Source organism: Rana temporaria, chromosome 12, assembly GCF_905171775.1.
Source record: "Rana temporaria chromosome 12, aRanTem1.1, whole genome shotgun sequence".
NCBI classification, from domain to species: domain Eukaryota; kingdom Metazoa; phylum Chordata; class Amphibia; order Anura; family Ranidae; genus Rana; species Rana temporaria.
In genome coordinates, this window is record NC_053500.1 from 39,249,970 (window position 1) to 39,270,113 (window position 20,144).

Below are 20,144 nucleotides of genomic sequence, written 5' to 3' on the forward strand. Positions count from 1 at the left end.
CGTCGTTTCCGTTCGTCGGGTTTCGCGTAAGGCTGCTCCTGCTATTAGCAGGGGCAGCCAATGCTACGTATACCCGTCGTTCCCGCGTCGCGAAGCTGGACGCCATTTACGTTCACTTTGAAGCAAATGACGTCCTTGCGACGTCATTTGCCGCAATGCACGTCGGGAAAGTTTTCCGCACTACGTTCGGCGCGGGAACGCGCCTAATTTAAATGATCCACGCCCCCCTACGGGATCATTTAAATTACGCGCCCTTACGCCAGGCATTTTTGAGGAGCGCCCACGCAAATTACGTGGCTACTGCTTCGTGAATGAAGCGTAGCGCAGATAATTTGCGGGGGCGCAGGGCAAAAACGGTACGCTGCGCCTCCGTAAGAAGTGCGCAGCGGTACCTGAATCTAGCCCAGGGTTTTTTTTTTTTTTTTAGACCAAGGCAGCGGCCTTTAAACCAAGGCAGGGGTGTTTAAACTATGGCCCTCCATTCGTTCATTAACTACAATTCCCATCATGCCTAGTCATGTCTGTTAATGTCAGTGCTTTGCAATGCCTCATGGGGTATGTAGTTCTGCAACAGCTGGAGGGCCGTAGTTTGAAGACCCCTGCCCTAAGATGTCCAACCTTTGCTCCCTCACACCTCTATGTGTAGTAGGAGTTGTCCATAGGAGCCAGGATCCCCCAAATCCAGTCCCGTTTGGCATCCAGGCTTCGGTTCACTCTGATTTTGGAGCTCAGGTGCGCCCCCACCATCCCAGTGGCCAGCAGGTGTCTCAGCAGTCAGAGAATCGAACGCTGATTAATTTTTCATCGTGTTAACTACCTTTTTCTGATGATCAATATTTTTCAGATACCAGAGCTGGATAAGGACACGGTTCGTATGAAAGACCCGCAGAGGGTTGAAGAACTGATCAGGGCATTGCAAACTGGAGGGGATACCAAATTACAGGTCAGTTTGAGTCCTTTACACTTTAACGCCCCCCGGTTCACACTGATGCGATAAGGAAAAGCAGCGATTCCTGTACTGCATAGCAATTGGACCGTGTTCATGAGATCTGCTGCGTTTGTCAATTAAAAGTTAACAGTAGCCCAAAAGCGGCTCATAAAACGCATTGCGTTTGTCTGATGTATGCACACCCATGCGATCAGGTTCCAGTGCAAAAATAAAAAAAAGAAAGCTGCCAGCACCTTTTTTCATGCGGATGTGGTGCGATTTGCGCCATTTAAAATCAGAATCGCATGTGATTTGCACAGGAATGCGGTGTGTTTCCTGTGTGAATTGCATGCGATGTAACAGTGTGAACCGACAGTCACAAAGACATTTTATTTAGGGTTGTACCGGTACCAGTATCGGTATCGTGACCGATACCGAGTATTAGCGGGAGTACTCGTACTCCCGCTAATACCGCCGATACTAAAATAGAATACTCCCCCCCCCCCCCCCCCCTCCGCCGCCACCAACGCCACTGCCGCCGATGTCACATTAATCACCGCGGCGCGGGGAACATTACAGACAGCTTTCGTTTGAACAGCTGTTTTCCCCGCCGCGCATAGACACTCCCCCTTGGACGGATCTGTCCAATCGCGAGCAAGGGGGAGTGTCTATGCGCGGCAGGGAAAACAGCTGTTCAAACGAACGCTGACTGTAATGTTCCCCGCGCCGCGGTGATTAACCGTAGGTACAGGGGACATGGCTGGATATACGGGGGACATGGCTGGATATACGGGGGACATGGCTGGATATACGGGGGACATGGCTGGATATACGGGGGACATGGCTGGATATACGGGGGACATGGCTGGATATACGGGGGACATGGCTGGATATACGGGGGACATGGCTGGATATACGGGGGACATGGCTGGATATACGGGGGACATGGCTGGATATACGGGGGACATGGCTGGATATACGGGGGACATGGCTGGATATACGGGGGACATGGCTGGATATACGGGGGACATGGCTGGATATACGGGGGACATGGCTGGATATACGGGGGACATGGCTGGATATACGGTGACATGGCTGCATGTGGGGGACATGGCTGCATATGTTTGGGGACATGGCTGCATTTGGGGTGTACATAAAAAAAGTATCGGTACTTGTACTCGGTCCTAAAAAAAGTGGTATCGGGACAACCCTAATTTCATTAATGTTTTTTGTTCTCCTTCCATGTACTTTGTCCCATCTCCTTAGGTGCTGTATAAGGCTAGCTGTAAGGTCGGATCCTTCTGCTGCTATGGCCGTATGATAACGCTGCTAGCAAGGAGATGGTTACATTGACAGATGGTTCATTTCCCCAAGGCAAGCTCTTCATGAGGAATGCAGGAGGACGGGGGGGCTTGTCAGGTAAAATGTTTCAGACCAGTGCTTGGAGACTTAGAGAAGTGCCATCAAAGTAAGCATCTCCTTGCTAGCTGCGTTATCAGACCGTGTTTGAGGGATCGGTGCGCCCTGTCCAACCTGACAGTTAGGCTGGCCATACATTATACAATTATCTTATTCAGTTTCCTTTAGATTTACCTTTTAATATATGTAGTGCAAGAGCCTGCCTGGTTGCATGCATAGAGAATGCAAACTCCAGGCAGGTGTTGCTGTGGTTGGTATTTGAACTGACACCCCCTAGTGCTGCCAGGTGGAAGTGCTAACCACTTCATCACTGTGCTGCCTACTCTGTGCATCGCTTTCTGGACGGACCAGATTTATTTACTTTCATCGTTCTGATCAACAAAATCGATCTGGTCCATCCCGAAAGTACTGCATAGAGAAGAGGGGGGATTGCTGAGAGCTGAGGATCACTGGAGGTAAGTTCTGCTTCCTGCCCGCCCACTGTCGTTCTGGGACGACGTCATATGTTGGTGCCTAGTTTAGCCGCCTAGGACACTGCGCGACCCCAATCTCGGCAAAGAGCTGTCCAATCGCATGTAAACAAGGAAATGCCATTTATCGTCTCTCCTCACCTCACACTGACAGAGTGTGAGGAGCGCTAAAAAAAAAAACAGGATCTCATCACAGGAAAAATGTGTAAAGGTATTCAGGGCACTGATCACCGGTGCCCATCAGTGAGGCCAATCTGTGCCACCTCACTAGTGCTGCATATTGGTGCCACCTCACTAGTGCTGCATATTGGTGCCACCTCACTAGTGCTGCATATTGGTGCCACCTCACTAGTGCTGCATATTGGTGCCACCTCACTAGTGCTGCATATTGGTGCCACCTCACTAGTGCTGCATATTGGTGCCACCTCACTAGTGCTGCATATTGGTGCCACCTCACTAGTGCTGCATATTGGTGCCACCTCATCAGTGCTGCATATTAGTGTGGCCTTAACAGTGCCCATCAGTGAGGCCAATCTGTGCTACCTTTTAGTGCCGCCTATCGGTGTCCATCAGTGCTGCATATTGGTACCGCCTCATCAGTGCTGCCTATTGGTACCGCCTCATCAGTGTCCATCCGTGCTGCATATTAGTGCCGCCTCATCAGTGCAGGAGAAAAATTACTTATTTAAAAAATTTGCTGCCAGAAACTAAGAAACCTATATATTTTTTTCAACATTTTTGGTGTTTTTTGTTTTTTTGGGTTTTTTTTTGCAAAAAAAAACTGGTTTATTTGTGTGAAGAAAAGTATAAAGAATTAGTTTGGGCACAGTGTTGCACGATAGTCATTCAAAATGTGACAGCCCTGGACCCTGAAAATTGGCCTTGACAGGAAGGGGGTGAAAGTGCCTGGTATTGACGTGGTTAACGGTGAACTAACACTTTAACTCTGGGTGCAGAGTTTGACAAACGGCACCACTTATTCAGCTCATTCATTGAGTCCAATGGGGGATTAAAGGGTTAAATCTATATAGATGGTAAGCGCCCGGGAGGGGGACCTTCCTGTATTAAATTGTGGTGTATTGTCTCCCTTTTATATTGTAAAGCGCTGCGCAAACTGTTGGCACTATATAAATCCTGTATAAGAATAATAATAAATCGGGCAGTGAGGAGGCAATACAACACCTCGCCACCTGTGAAAGTGATGCCAGTGCTGATCGCTCTTCAGAGGAAGCCACACTCAATGTGGAGGAGCCCTTACAGTGCAATGAAGGGCCTCGTATTGCAATAAACAAACCCTATTAAGAGATAGAAAGTCATATTTTTTTTTTATAGGTTTCATTTTTTGATTGAAGAATGTATTAGCAGTGTATGTGTGTTTACTGTAAACCTTTATACAATGTGGTGCTGTAGTAAACTGTAATAATGAACCTCCATTGGTCGATCTCCAGGTGATTTCTGATTTTGACATGACACTCAGCCGCTTCGGGTTTAATGGAAAAAGATGCCCCACCTGCTATAGTGAGTATAACGCTGTCGCCCCCTACTGGTCTCCTGTAACATTCTGCGGGGAATAACGCTGCTTGCCATCTCCTCCCCATCTCTCCTATACAGATATCGTTGACAACAGCAACATCATTAGCGAGGACTGCAGGAAGAAGGTGAGTCATGGCATAGCCTTTAATGCTGATCACCGTTTAGTGGATCGCTCTGGTCGATCGACAAAACGTATAAGGGAGCTGTTTAACCTAATGAAGGATTTGTATTTCTATCTATCCAGTCCTGAGATTTACAAAACGTACCAGAATGCACAGCCAGGCAGGTGACACCACTTTCAGTTCCTAAAAAGAAGAGGTACAGTGGTGTCCACTCTCCAAACCCAGCTTGCTGATTCAGACGTGAACAACGGTCAGGAGTAATTCTTGACCATTCCTCTTTACAGAACTGTTTCAGTTCAGCAATATTTTTGGGATGTCTGGTGTGAATCGCTTTATTGAGGTCATGCCACAGCATCTCAATCGGGTTGAGGTCAGGACTCTGACTGGGCCACTCCAGAAGGCATATTTTCTTCGGTTTAGGCCATTCTGTTGTTGATTTACTTCTATGCTTTGGGTCGTTGTCCTGTTGCAACACCCATCTTCTTTTGAGCTTCAGCTGGTGGACAGATGGCCTTAAAGCGGGAGTTCACCCATAAAACAATTTTTCCCCTTGGGTCCCCTATGGGTCTTCGGGAGCGGGCGTTCCTTCTTGATTGACAGTCTTCTGAGAGGCTTCCGACGGTCGCATCCATCGCGTCACTAGTAGCCGAAAGAAGCCGAACGTCGGTGCGGCTCTATATTGCGCCTGCGCACCGACGTTGGGCTTCTTTCGGAAAATCGTGACGCGATGGATGTGACCGTCGGAAGCCTCTCGGAAGACTGTGAATCAAAATAGCAACGCCCAGTCCCGCAGCCCATACCCGGAAGCGGCGGAGAAGATGCATCTCGTAAACGGTAAGTACAGCTCATATTTTAAAACAAATAGACGATTCCCCTAGACAAAACGAGCATCCATCTAAGGGGAAAAAGTGTTATGTACGAGTGAACCCCCGCTTTAAGTGCTCCTGCAAAATGTCTTAATAAACTTAGGAATTCATTTTTCCTTCGATGATAGCAATCCATCCAGGCCCTGACACAGCAAAGCAGCCCCAAACCATGATGCCCCCACCACTATACTTCACAGTTGGGATGAGGTTTTGATGTTGGTGTGCTGTGCCTCTTTTTCTCCACACATAGTGTTGTGTGTGTTTCTTCCAAACAACTCAACTTTGGTTTCATCTGTCCACAGAATATTTTGCCAGTACTGCTGTGGAACACCCAGGTGCTCTTGTGCAAAATGTAAACGTGCAGCAATGTTTTTTTTTTTTTTTTTTGAACAGCAGTGGCTTCCTCTGTGGTATCCTCCCATGAAATCCATTCTTATTTAGTGTTTTATGTATCGTATATTCGCAAACGGGGATGTTGGCATATGCCAGAGACTTTTGTAAGTCTTTAGCTGACACTGTAGAATTCTTCTTCACCTCATTAAGCAGTCTGTGCTGTGCTCTTGCAGTCATCATTACAGGGCGACCACTCCTAGGGAGAGTAGCAGCAGTGCTGAACTTTCTCCATTTATAGACAATTTGTCTTACCGTGGACTGATAAACAGAAAGGCTTTTGGAGATACTTTTATAACCCTTTCCAGCTTTATGCAAGTCAACAATTCTTAATCGTAGGTCTTCTGAGAGCTCTTTTGTGCGAGGCATCATTCACATCAGGCAATGCTTCTTGTGAAAAGCAAACCCAGAACTGGTGTGTGTTTTTTATAGGGCAGCTGTAACCAACACCTCCCATCTCATCTCATTGATTGGACTCCAGTTGGCTGACACCTCACTCCAAGTGGCTCTTGGAGATGTCATTAGTCTAGGCTCGCAGTGATGGCGAACCTATGGCACGCGTGCCACAGCTGGCACGCCAAGCCCTCTCTGTCCTCACGCCATGGGAATCCCCCAGCCAGGCAGTCACTTGCACTGATGGTGCAGGCGCGGAGGAGCCAGCTTCCTTCATTGTATCAGTGCCAGTGACATCAGACAGTCATCTTGTTCCATGTGCGCTGTTTAGGGGGGGGTCTAAAATTCTTCCTCCACCTTCCCGACTCTGTTCTGCAGCTTATTGTCTCCCCCGGACCCCTACACCTATGGTAAGGCATTCGGGCACTCCTTTCTGCAGGCGCGCTCTATTCCAGCTCCCAATGCTCCAGGACGACTTTGGTTCAGTCTGTCCTTCTTGTGCAGCCTGTGAAAAAGTGGAGGGTTAGAGGCCGTGCTCAGAGCAGATCATCCATGGGGAGAGGTGCAGTGGTTGCTAGCTGACCTCCCGGTGGCTGGGATATCGAGGGGCGGCTGAATGGCGGGGATTCCTTCAATACTGCCCGGGGAGAGCTGGACGATGAGGCCATGGAAAGGTAGGGAGGATGGATCCTTCCGATCTACATTGTACTGTGTGTGGGGGGGATGGATGTGAGTAGTGTAGAAAGCATGTGTCAGGTAGGTGAGTGCATGCATCAGGTAGGTCAGTGTATGTTGCACAGTGCATTCTGAGCACAACGCATTCCTAATCCCTGCATTCTGATCGAATCTGGCAGAATCGTATGTTTTTGGTCCCTCAGGGCTCATTCAGAGGGATGATCAGTCGCATCATCTGTACAGAGCCGCTGGTAGGTTTAATTCTCTGTTGGCACTTTGAAAGAAATAAGTTGGTTTTGCGTTGCGGTTTGGGCACTCGGGCTCAAAAAGGTTCGCCATCACATACTTTTTCCACCTGCACTGTGAATGTTTACATGGTGTGTTCAATAAAAACATGGTAACATTTAATTCTTTGTGTGTTTTATTAGTTTAAGCAGACTGTGATTGTCTATTGTTGTGACTTATATAAAGATCAGATCATAATTTAATGACCAATTTGTGCAGAAATCCATATCATCCCAAAAGGGTTCACATACATTTTCTTGCCATTGTATGATGGTTTTCTTTTTAAAAAATCCTGTGGGCTAAATATTTTTTGTTGTAAATATTCGAATATACCTCATGAAGTGGCATTATATGGGCAACACGCAAAAAAGGTTCAAAATATATATTTTTAACCTTTTTTGTGTGTTGCCCATATAATCCCACTTCATGAGGTATATTCGAATATTTTCAAGTATCATGGGATGATGGCAACTACATGCCGTCATATAGGAGTTGGTCTTTTTTCAATATTTTTTGTTGTAAGCATACTATTTTGGGACTAAAACACTAACTCTACCCATCTCATATCCGCTCTTCTTCTCTGTTGTAAGTATAGCACGGTGGGGTTTTTTTGTTTTCTTTTAAACTTTCCCTTAATATTACTTTTAAATATTGGTTCTATTAGATCATGTAGGCATGTTCTAAAACCAACGCGTTTCGAACAGCCTATCATGGACAAAGCAATGCTGATAAATATTTAGCTTTGCCATATATCCCCCATATACAGGTAAAAACATTCCCAGCCTGTGGGAATGTCTGAAGTACATGGGGGGGGGGGGATGCATGTAAGGACCCAGGGATAGTTCCTGTACATAAACAGACAACATACTGATGGCGGATACTCCACAGAATCCTGACCAGCTGCACCAGTCTTGCTGAGAGCGGATTCAGTGTTTTTACCTTTACATGGCTGATAATCATTTAGCTCTTTCATGATATAAATCAGTGTTGCTTGCGTCTGATTCTGAAGATCTGTTCAAAACGCGATGGGATTAGAACTTTTTGTGCATTTTATTATTTTTTCCTGGAAAGCATTGCACCCGCAATCACTAGATCATGGCTGCAATGTGGTCTCCTGCAGCTTTTAGCCTGTACCTCTGTATAGGATTTCTGTTTAAAAGCCAGAGGACTTATCAGCGGACTTTGAGAGCACTCATCTGTACCTCCGCAGCCCATAGCAACTAGTCTGTCTGCTGCAGTGGAAGACGGTACTTGTAGTTTTTTCATTCACAGCAATCTGAATAAGAGATTCGGCTGTGTGAGCGAAGCTCCATGCAGCTGCATTGGGTTTAATAAGTGACAGCGGTTGTGAGGGGAGGAGAACCCCCGCCTGATATTACAAGGAGGGGGGGAAAGGGGGCAGGAGCTGAAACATGCCCCATGTTCCGCTCTGAATACTGGTGAAACATGTAATATCTTCCAAAGGTGAACTTGGCCTTTAACCACTTAAGCCCCGGACCAATATGCTGCCTAAAGACCCAAGGGGTTTTTACAGTTCGGGACTGCGTCGCTTTAACAGACAATTGCGCGGTCCTGCGACATGGCTCCCAAACAAAATTGGCGTCCTTTTTTTCCCACAAATAGAGCTTTCTTTTGGTGGTATTTGATCACCTCTGCGGTTTTTATTTTTTGTGCTATAAACAAAAATAGAGCGACAATTTTGAAAAAAACGCAATATTTTTTACTTTTTGCTATAATAAATATCCCCCAAAAACATATATAAAATTTTTTTTTTTCCTCAGTTTAGGCCGATACGTATTCTTCTACCTATTTTTGGTAAAAAAAAATCACAATAATTGTTTATCGGTTGGTTTGCGCAAAATTTATAGCGTTTACAAAATAGGGGATAGTTTTATTGCATTTTTTTTTAATTTTTTTTTATTTTTTACTACTAATGGCGGCGATCACCGATTTTTTTCGTGACTGCGACATTATGGCGGACACTTCGGACAATTGTGACACATTTTTGGGACCATTGTCATTTTCACAGCAAAAAATGCATTTAAATTGCATTCTTTATTGTGAAAATGACAGTTGCAGTTTGGGAGTTAAACACAGGGGGCGCTGTAACATTTAGGGTTCACTTTGTGTGTGTTTACAACTGTAGGGTGTGGCTGTAGGACTGACATCATCGATCAGGTCTCCCTAATAAAAGGGATCACTCGATCGATGCGCCGCCATAGTGAAGCACGGGGAAGCTGTGTTTACATACGGCTCTCCCCGTTCTTCAGCTCCAGGGAGCGATCGCGACGGGGCGGCTATAAACGAATAGCCGCGCCGTCGTCCCGGATCGCTCCCCGAGGCTTACCGACCGCCGCATGTACCGGGGGGGGGGGGGGTCCCCGATCGGACCCCCGACCGGACCCCCGACCCACGTCAAGCAGAGGACGTACAGGTACGTGCATGTGCCTGTCCGTGCCATTCTGCTGACGTATATTTACATGAGGCGGTCCTTAAGTGGTTAAAGTCCAATATTAGAGTTGTATCTATGAGAAAACGGCAATACTACGAATGCATCAGCCGGTGCTTTAAGTGCCACCTTGATGCTGGGAGGTGGAGTTTCCGGTCATGTGACCACTATGATTGGCTTTCCCGGCACTCGCACGATGATGATCTTGTCCAGCTCCTGATTGTAAACCGGGATGAGCTCAGGCCTGTCTGGATCCTAGTCCGATCCCATTTGAGTAAGCTGGCCATGAAGCAGTCACTGTAGTGGGCCAATCAATTGCGGCCGGTGCATTCCCTGTCCCAATGCCCCACATATACAAGAGTCATGTCTGTGTGGGGCCTGGAATGTCTCTGCTTCTTATGATTGTACAGTACGGGTGACCACTTCCTGGTGGGCACTCTTAGGTGTGTTATAGACTAGGATCCAGACAGGCCGAAGCTCATCCCTAATCTACACAGAGGTCCCAGAAGACAGCGGGACCATTCAGAAAGCGCAGCGTGACTCGCGCAAGCGCAGTAAGAAACGGACTGTGAAGCGGCAAGGGTTCACTTCCTGTTCTCCCTTTAGTAAGGATGCCGGTGCCGATGGATGAATCAGCTTGGGGTGCTGACATCGCTGGATTCCATTTGAATTGTTCATTTGAATGCTTTGACACTTTGGTATGGCATCCTTCTAATAGGCAGTTTTAAAAGTTTACACTTCTATATATAACCTTGTATTGTCTTTTTTATTTTCAGTTAAAGGATCTTTTTAACTTCTACTACCCCCTTGAAATTGACCCTCATCGGACCATCGAGGAGAAGTACCCGCTGATGGTGGAATGGTGAGAACATGTAGAGAGCAATCAATTAAAGTTTATTTACTGTATTTATCGGCGTATACCGCGCACTATTTTGCCCTGAAAATCAGGGCAAAATCGTGGGTGCGCGATATACGCCGATACCCGCTTTCCCGCCACGAGTTTGAATACTGCGCCGGCATATACCGAGCGCAGTACACTCGTGTATCTTCGGGCAGTCTCGGCGCCTCTCGCACTGACGTCCTGAGCGTACAGGACGTCGGCGCGACAGTTGCCGAGCCTGCCCGAAGATACACGAGTGTACTGCGCTCGGTATATGCCGGCGCAGTATTCAAACTCGTGGCGGGGAGGACGCCCGGACCCGCCGCAGAAGGACGCCGGACCCGCCGAAGAGGACACCCGAAGCCGCCGATGGACGCCGCGCAAGACACCAAAACTGTAAGTACAAAAAAACTTTTTTTCCACAGGATTGGGTGCCACTTTAGGGGTGCGCGGTATACGCGGGAGCGCGTTATACCGCGATAAATACGGTACTTTTTTTTCCCGATAAACCGGTGGGTTGAACAAATAAAAAAATGACCCAATTGAATCCTATGCTTTCATTTAACAAACTGCTGATGAAGATCTTTGTATTGCAGAGGCTTTGCGTTTTTTTGACCAGCTTCTTCTAATCTTTGTGTCAGGTGGAGTAAAGCGCACACATTGCTCTGTGAACAGAGGATCGAGAAGCAAAAGCTAGCGCAGATTGTGAAGGAGGCTCAGGCTAAGCTACGGTAAGAGAACAACCAAATGTTGGCGCACCCACCATTGCTTTTTTTTTTAATGGGGCCTTCAGAGTTAGTCGCCATCGTGGTAATAATTGGAGCTGGATACTCACTTTATGATCTGGTGATCGGGCGGCTCTAGCTATGCTTAGTGTCTTAATTCACATACAGAAATAGAAGGGACAATGTAAATTTAGTATCACTTTAATTACAATTTTCTCTTATCCGCCATTAAATATGATTTTCATCCTTGCATCATCTATACAAAGTTGGTTTGTCTTTGTTATTTTTTTTTTTTTTTTTTTCAGGGATGGTTTTGAGAATTTTTTTGGCACTCTATACCAGAATGAGATCCCTCTGTTTATTTTCTCAGCTGGTATTGGAGATGTTCTGGAAGAGATTATCCGCCAGGCTGGAGTTTATCATCCCAATATTAAGGTGGTCTCGAACTACATGGACTTTGATGATCAGGTAAGTGAAATGCCAAATCCACCGACCTGTGGGGCAGCCCTGCTGAAAGCTTGGTGGTCTGCACTGTTTTAGGGGACCAAGTTGGGTTTACTTGACAAGGGAGACCAAGTGAGATCTAACAACGCACCAGGGTGTCCTAGTAACACTTATAAGGGCACTATCAAGTGACAGTGGAAGAGTCCTGTTGCACCAGAAGAGAATAGAAAGGTTCATAATACTAGACGGAGATTGAGAAAAAGGTGAAGTTTTGCTGCAGATGGGTCAGAAATGAAAAAGGAATGATGGGTTAGTTGAGGCCAGGCCAGTTCCTAGTGGTCCCTAGCAATTACCTTTTAAGAGTGTCTGTGAAGGAGGCTGTGTGGGCAGCGTGGCTACCTACAATGGTTAGTCCCCATTCACACCTAGGCGTTTTGTCGCCTGTAGTGTGACGCCGCTGCCGCCAGAGGGCTGGAAACACATTGCCCTCTATGGAGATGGTTCACATCTCCACGCCCTTCGCCTGCCGCCTGAAAAAAGGTCCCGGACCTTTTTTTAGGCGGCTTTCGGCGTTCGGGAACCATCTCCATAGAGGGGCACATCTAGGCGGACAATCGCGGCGTTATGTCGCCGCAAATCGCGGTACAAAACGCCGCTATTTGCCGCCGCAATTCGCGGGACAAAACGCCGCGATTTCGTCCGGCTAGATGTGAATGGAGCCTTAAACTATGACTATATAGCACATTGATGTGGGGGACATAAAGGATTCTGCTATACAGTGACTGGAACATTGCGTGTCCAGATGGGCAAAAGGAGGTCAAACAGCAGCCCCTGTGAACTCCAATGATTTCCCTGTGAGGGCTGACCACTGTTTCTTTAAAGAGATAGTAAACCCAGGTATATAAAAAAAAAAAAAAAAAACACCACCTGCAAGATAAAGGCATAATAAGCTAGTATGCATGGCATACTAGTTCATTATGTAATCACCTCCGATAGAAGCCCTCGCAGCCGCCCTCTTCCAACACCCGGGCAACCGACATCTTGCCCGGGGGTTACTTCCGCAAATCGCGGCTCCGGCGCTCTGATTGGCCGGAGCCACGATGACGTCGCTCCTGCACATGTGCCCGGGTGCCAGCAGTGACGGCCCCGCCTCAATGAGGAACGGCACACTACAGTGCGCCTGTGCTGCTGTCTACGGCGCATGCGCCATAGACGGCGGCGCCCGTGATTTTAGGAGGAGGTGACCGTGGAGGTTTAGGAGATATTTCAAGCACCTACAGGTAAGCCTTAATTTAGGCTTGCCTGTAGGTTAAAGTGGTTGTAAAGGGTTTACAACCACTTTAAAATGGGAGCTTGCTGAATGCTTAAAATGTGCTAGGGTTGTCAGTGATGAGTTATACAGCATAGGGTAGTCTTGCCATTTGGTAAACAACAGTTAAAACTAATAGTAACTGAAGTAGAGACTAAAGCAGGATGGGGTTGTGTGTAGATACACGGCAGCTCTTCTGGGTCTGGGCATGCGTGCGGGCCGCTCCCGCTGTGATTGGACAAAGTGGGAGCTGATCTGTGGGTACCATGAACTCGATGTTTGCCGGTACCAGCTGATCGTTGAGCAGAGAGCCAGAACGGTGATCTGCCTATGTAAACAAGGCAGACTGCTGTCAGTAAGAAAGTCGTTGATCGTGTTCCTCCAAAGCAGGTACATGGATGCCTTCCTATAGTACAGTGTTTCTCAATTACAGTCCTCCCCAACAGGTCAGGTTTTCAGGATTTCCATTATTTTGCACAGGTGATTTGATCAGTTTCACTGCCTTAGTAATCACCACAGCCTTTTCATCTGAGGGAAATCCTGAAAACCTGACCTGTTGGGGGGGCCTGAGGACTGGAATTGAGAAACACTGCTATAGTAAAAGCAGCACACACACAGTGGGAAAACACAACGTTGGGCACACAGAAAGCTCTCATTGTGTACTGTGTTGCATGGCCGTGCGATTGACGGTTAAATTAACGCAGTTGCAAAAAACGACCTGGTCATGAAGGGGGGGTAAATTCCAATAATAATACTAAAATCAAAAACACGTCTAATATTCACCACAAGTGACAAAGTGATTTAACCACTTCAGCTCCAGAAGGTTTACCCCCTTCCCTAACCAGGCCATTTTTTTGCGATGCGGTACTGCGTTGCTTTAACTGACAATTGTGTAGGCGTGTGACGCTGTACCCATATAAAATGTATATCTTTTCCCCCCCACAAATAGAGCTTTATTTTGGTAGTAAGAAAGTAATATGTCCTTTTCTCTTCTTAGGGTATTCTTACAAGTTTTAAGGGCAAGCTTATACACACCTACAACAAGAACAATTCCGTCCTGGTGGACGCTGAATACTTCCAGCAGATGAGCCATCGCAGTAACATCCTTCTTCTTGGAGATACGCTGGGCGACCTCACAATGGCCGAAGGAGTCACAAAATTGGACAACATTATTAGGATTGGCTACCTCAATGACAAGGTGAGGCTCCAACTCTGTGGCGTAATCTTTATGTGCGCTGTGCATAGGGGCCCTGAGGGTGGTGGGGTCCCCTGTACTGTGCACATATGGAGAAGGATATTCCTTATGAAACAACATACTGTTTCATTGTCAACGCTGTTTCTTTTCTGGGTAGCCGGTGCACTGCCAATGCTGCTAGTGTATTCTTGATAACATACTCGCAGGACTCCTGTGAGATGTGTGTAAGGGCCACCAGGGAGCTAGACGCAGGCATCAATGTCACACTGGAGGGGTGGGTGCCAATGTTGCCCTGGGGATGCGGGACAGGTACTAATGTTACCCTGGGAATCGGGGTAGACGCCATTATTACTCTAGGGATGGGGGCAGGCTCCAGTGTCTTACTGATGGGGCGAACGTTAATTTTACCCTGGGGTTGCGAGTGGGCACCAATCTCATGCTGGGGTGCAACAGGTGGCTCCACAGTCACAGCCTGTAGACAGGAGTAGCTGCCTACCCATCCAAAGGCTGCATTCACAACTAAGTGTTCCATGAGTGCTCACGAATGCTCATGTTTTCACAGAACGCGTCGTCCATTCATTGTTAATTGCACCCCAAATGCAGCAAGCAGATGTTTGATAAATGTGCAGTTTAAAAAATGCATGAAGCTCAATGCCCAAAAAAGGTATAAAAGCTTCTTTGGCGCATTTGTTGTGCATAGGGCAGCCCATTGAAATGCATCAGCTGCCCTACGTGAGTAGTGCAAATATGTGTGTTTATGAGACTCTGGGCTTGAACCTAGACTAAGGGTAGGCTCATGTCTGAGTGTTGGGAACATTTGCAAAATCGCACGCTTTTTCGACATGCAGAGAAACGCACTGCCATTTAACAGACGTGCAGCATTGAAATTAATTGTTAAAGCTGAAAAATTTAGTTTATACCATGCTAAAATAAACTGAATACATTGTGCTTATAAGACTGCAGCCATTAATTCAAGTGATATAGACAAGGTAAACATGTGTAAAGCAAAAAATAATTGCGCTAGTTATAAATTATGTGCAGTGCATAAATGACATCTGAATGGCAAATAAATGTGAACTTGCATAAATTCAAAGTAGTGCAGAGAATAAATCCTTATTATTGAAATATATAAAAGTCCAATAGATCGTCAAAACAGGTATTCCACCACTGTAACTGACAGGGGTTAACGCCGTTACAATATTCCATTCCACCAACCCAAGACAGCTTCCGACACTCCACAATCCAGCAGACACGATCCATATGATTTCCCCCAGAAGAACAAGACACACACACACAGCTCTGTTCTTCCAACGAATTACAGCATTTTATTGAGAAGGCAGGTTTTTATATACACAAAAAGAATGCTGCATTAATCAAATGGACAATGACACACTCCACCCACAACTTCAAACAATGGTTCCTAACGAGTCCCCCTCCATCCACATCTTAGACAGACGTTCTGACTCCACGATAAGCTATTCTCACCTGCTGCACAATACACATTCCTTTGTAGATGTAATTGACATGCTAATCCACTACAGCTGAAAAGTCAGACATCTGACCTTTCAGACTGCCAACCCCCAACACATCTATCATCAATAGACTTTCACACAATGAAATATCTTAGGAGCCAGACTCAATTAACACCTCAACAGTATGTGTCCCCACATGAATGAATACTGTCCTATTGACCTGTTGGGTTCAGTATAAACCACCTGTAATATTTCAAGATATCCTGCAATACATGAATTATCATTACTGTCTCATCTCTTGTAATCCGAGATATAATTTCTCAGTCATCCTATACCCCTAGTGGACATAGGATGACCCTAGACGCAAGAGTCATTGGTGAAGCTGACACAGGAGTACCCCACATCCTTCAAGAGCCTCTGGGTCCCATGGGCCATACCGTTACAACCACCAAGTAGTCATGCAGGGCCTCTTATGACACTCCACACCCAGTGAGCGGGACGCTTACCATATGGTATGGATCACCTATTGCTAGGATGGTCAGGCAGGCAGAACAACCTTTGCAGAGTATATGGAACCTGAAAAACTCTAGGACACTCCGATGATGAAACAGATCCTCTATGGTAGTCACACTTGCAGCAGGATAAATATGACCAGAGACAGACCATACAAAGGAAAACCAATAGTGTGATACCGTTTATATAACATTTATTGGAAAAAGAAAGCCTATTGGCTACTTGCATAAAATACAATCTTGCATAGATTAAAATAGTCTAACGGCAAACTCGAAAATTGCCCGTACTTCCGGGTCACATGGGGCGCAATGCCGTCAGCGCGTAGCTCCGCCCAACATGTTTCGTCACACGTGAAATCTTCCTGGGGCATCTTTTGATATACTTTTATATAGTTTTAGCTTGGCCCAAACGTACTATGTCCTTCGCTAACATGTGCAGCCGCTGGATGTGTGGTATGAACTGTATGTCACTGAGGTCACATAAAGTCATACTGCACTGTGTTCCGGGTTCCAGCTGAGACTTCTGATACCCGGAACACAATAGAGCTTATCTGATTGGCGCTCAGAGAAAGCGATTTTGTATTCATCATTGAATACAAAGCTTCCACTGATTGGCTGAGTCAGAGGTTCTGACATCATCGGCCTGTCTCTCTGACCCAATTAGAGGAAGCTTTGTATTCCGTGATATAATACAATCACTTTCTCTGAATGGCTGCTGTGATAGATTCTGATGTTCCAGGTATGAGACAGGAATTCTAGGCTGGAACAAAGCGCGGTATGTTGTATGTGGCCGCAGCTACACACAGTTTATACCGCACATCCAGCGGCATCACATGTTAGTGATGGATATAGTTTGTTTGGGCCAAGCTGTAAAGTTTTAAATGGGGAAGTTCAGCTTTAATGGCACCCCACACATCTGCAAAGGTGCGTGCCACACCGCATAGTGCCATAGTACCATGCAGATCAACGCATTGCATTTTTGGAAAGGAGTCTGAGACTTATTTTCCATGTTTTTCACACGTATGGCAGCCTGTTCAAATTAGGGTTATACCGATATCAAGCATTTCCCAGAGTACTTGATGCTTCACCCGATACCTGACTGTCCCTGTATCCTCCTCCAGTTCCCCCCTCCGTGTTGCTCTCCCCCTCCACGTTCAGTGTTCCCCCTCCATGCTGCTGCTGTCCTTCCCCCTCTGTGCTACTGCTGTCCTCTGCATTTTTCTGCTCTCCCGCTCCGTGAACCCCCACCCCCCGTGCTGCTGCTCTCCCCCTCCGCACTCGGTGTCACCCTCCATCTCCCTTTTTGAGCTGTCATGCTCCATATCCTCCTCTGTCAGGATGGAGAGCAGCGGTAGGAGCCGCTAAACCCAGCTCCTACCTTTTCTGAATGAACAGTCAACCTGTGTTTACGATGCTTCAGTTTATGAATGGAGAGGAGCCGATGTCTCCCGTCCATTCATTTTCATTGCAGCTGAAAAAGGGACTGGGGAATCCTTAGTCCTTAGTCCCTTTCTCTGTCTCAAAGGGGAGATGTCAGAGGTCTGTTAAAACCCCTGATATCTCGCCAAAGCCCCCAACAGGGCTATAAAAAAAAAATTGCAATGAATCATTAAATTAATTGTAAAAAATCATTTTTTTTTATAAAAAACACACTGACAAGTAACCCCAAGAAAGCATTGTAAAAAAACATAACAAAAAATAGTAAAAAAAATACTGACACATGTGCCACTGTCACATGACATAAAAAAGTATCGGTATTCGGTATCGGCGAGTACTTGGGGAAAAATCGGGACAACCCTAGTTGAAATGAATAGGCTGCCATACATGTGATATGCAGAAACGTGTCTGCACTTGGTCCAACCTGAAGGTGTGAACCAAGCCTAAAGCCACCAGCTGTTTTAGTGAAGTTTATATTATATAGTTCATTTGGACCAAGCTTATGGGTAAGATTATTATTTGGGCTAATGCCCCATTATTGGTGTTGCCTTGGACTTCCCTTTAATTATGTCTCTTTTGCAGGTGGAGGAGCTGATGGAGCAGTTTCTCCAGTCTTATGACATAGTGCTGGTCAGAGATGAAACTCTGGATGTGGCGAACGGCATTCTTAATCGCATTACCGCCAAGAACTAATCCTCTTCCTACAATCTCGCCAAACTGCACTCCAATTCCTGCAACCTGCCAAGATACCTCCCGACTCTACGGACAGGATAGGCCCATGTCTTCTACAACTAATATCATTACAAAACTTCCCCACAAACTGTTTTTAGTTGATTAATTACACTTCCTTAACACCTTGAAACACCTTGAAAATTAACATTTACTCGGCCTCTATGGGCAACATTAATTTTAATAATTTTCAGCTTTTTTATTGTTTATGAAGCCGAGGATAGCTAAAAGAAGATGACTTCTAGTGGGGGTTATGTACTGAAAAGTGCAAAATATGGTGCAACTCTCCATAGTAACCAATCGGCTTCCAGGCTTTATTGCCAAAGCTTAACCACTTGACCTCCGGAAGGTTTACCCTCTTCTTGACAAGGCCATTTTTTGCGATGCGGCACTGCATTAAATTAAGTGACAATTGCGCGGTTTGTGAGACATTGTACCCAAATAAAAATGACAATTTTTTCCACAAATGTAGCTTTCTTTTGACGGTATTTGATCACCTCTGCGGTTTTTGCTTTTTGCGATATAAACAAAAAAGTCTGACAATTTTGACATGACTGCTCAGTGCATCCATATGAGAGCTAACAAACTCATTGGGTGTTATTTATTAAAGGCAAATCCACGTTGCGCTACAAGTGCATATTGCACTTGAAATTGCACTGATAGTGCACTTGGAAGTTCAGTCACTGTACATCCGAGGGGGACATGCAAGGAAAATAAAAAAACGCATGTTAGCTTGCACATGATTAGATGATAAAATCAGCAGAGCTTCCCCTCATGTCAGATCTTCCCCTCAGATTTACAGCGACTGCACTTCCAAGTGCAATTTCAAGTGCACTTTGCACTTGTAAGGCAAAGTGGATTTGCCTTTCATAAATAACCCCATTGTCTGTCTATTTATACACACACTATTTGTGATTTAAAAAGACACAAATGTGGGAAATTGACATTTAATTACCATTTTAACCTGTGTGTATGCCACCTTCTGTGTCTGTACCAAGGCCAAACATTTCAGGGTATGTAAACTTTTTATCAGGGCCATGTGAGTGATTTCTGTTATTATGATGTTAAAAGGATCCAAAAAACTATGTGATAATAAATGGCATCATGTGATCAGTATCCTTAAATTAAAGTCATATTTTCAATATTAATGCCCACATTTCTCAATTTCTGCCAGGGTATGCAAACTTTTTAGCTCAACTGTGTGTGTGTGTGTGTGTGTGTGTGTGTGTGTGTATGTGTGTATATATATATATATATATATATATATATATATATATATATATATATATATATATATATATATACATACATACATACATACATACATACATACATACATACATACATACATACATACATACATACATACATACATACATACACACACGTTAAAGGAGTTGTAAAGGTAGTTTTTTTTTCAGCTTAATGCATTTAGGTGAAAAAACTTCTGACTATACCGGCCCCCCGTTATACTTGCCTGACCCCTAGAAAGTGCCGCGCTCAGCCTGGCCGTTGATTGGCTAGAGCAGATGGATTGAAAGCAGCGCAGCCATTGACTGGCGCTGCTGTCGATCACATCCAATGATGCGGCGCGGAGCGATACAGTGAGCGGCTATAAGCGCTTGCTGTATCACGGGAGCGCGCCCGCAAGGACTCCACACAATGCGAGGGAGCTCACAGTGGAGGTAAGTAAACATGTTTGTTATTTTAAAAGAAAACTTGTTTACAGGTGCCACCCTGTAGCAGTTGATTGAACAAGCTGAACTTAGAAGCTGATTGGCTACCATGGCACAGCTGCACCAGTTTTGGTAAATCTACAGTGTTTTTTGAGTACCTTTCTTTTTTTTTTTTTTAATGGAAGACAGAGGCCCTATTTTATGTGGTTAGACAGGTTCACTTTAATAAATTGCA

At 45.6% G+C, this 20,144-nt stretch overlaps 1 protein-coding gene across 1 annotated transcript in view; it reads left to right on the forward strand.

Moving 5' to 3' along the window:
* The window catches only part of NT5C3B (5'-nucleotidase, cytosolic IIIB), a 25,219-nt gene extending 6,652 nt beyond the window's left edge, over positions 1-18,567 (forward strand). Inside the window, exons 2-9 of the mRNA XM_040329769.1 lie at positions 845-943; positions 4,266-4,335; positions 4,429-4,475; positions 10,307-10,392; positions 11,052-11,141; positions 11,441-11,603; positions 13,886-14,086; positions 18,087-18,567. Of these exons, the coding sequence (XP_040185703.1) occupies positions 845-943; positions 4,266-4,335; positions 4,429-4,475; positions 10,307-10,392; positions 11,052-11,141; positions 11,441-11,603; positions 13,886-14,086; positions 18,087-18,197 (867 nt within the window). The 3' untranslated portion in view covers positions 18,198-18,567. The remainder of the gene's footprint in view (positions 1-844; positions 944-4,265; positions 4,336-4,428; positions 4,476-10,306; positions 10,393-11,051; positions 11,142-11,440; positions 11,604-13,885; positions 14,087-18,086) is intronic.
* The last annotated feature ends 1,577 nt before the right edge of the window (positions 18,568-20,144 follow it).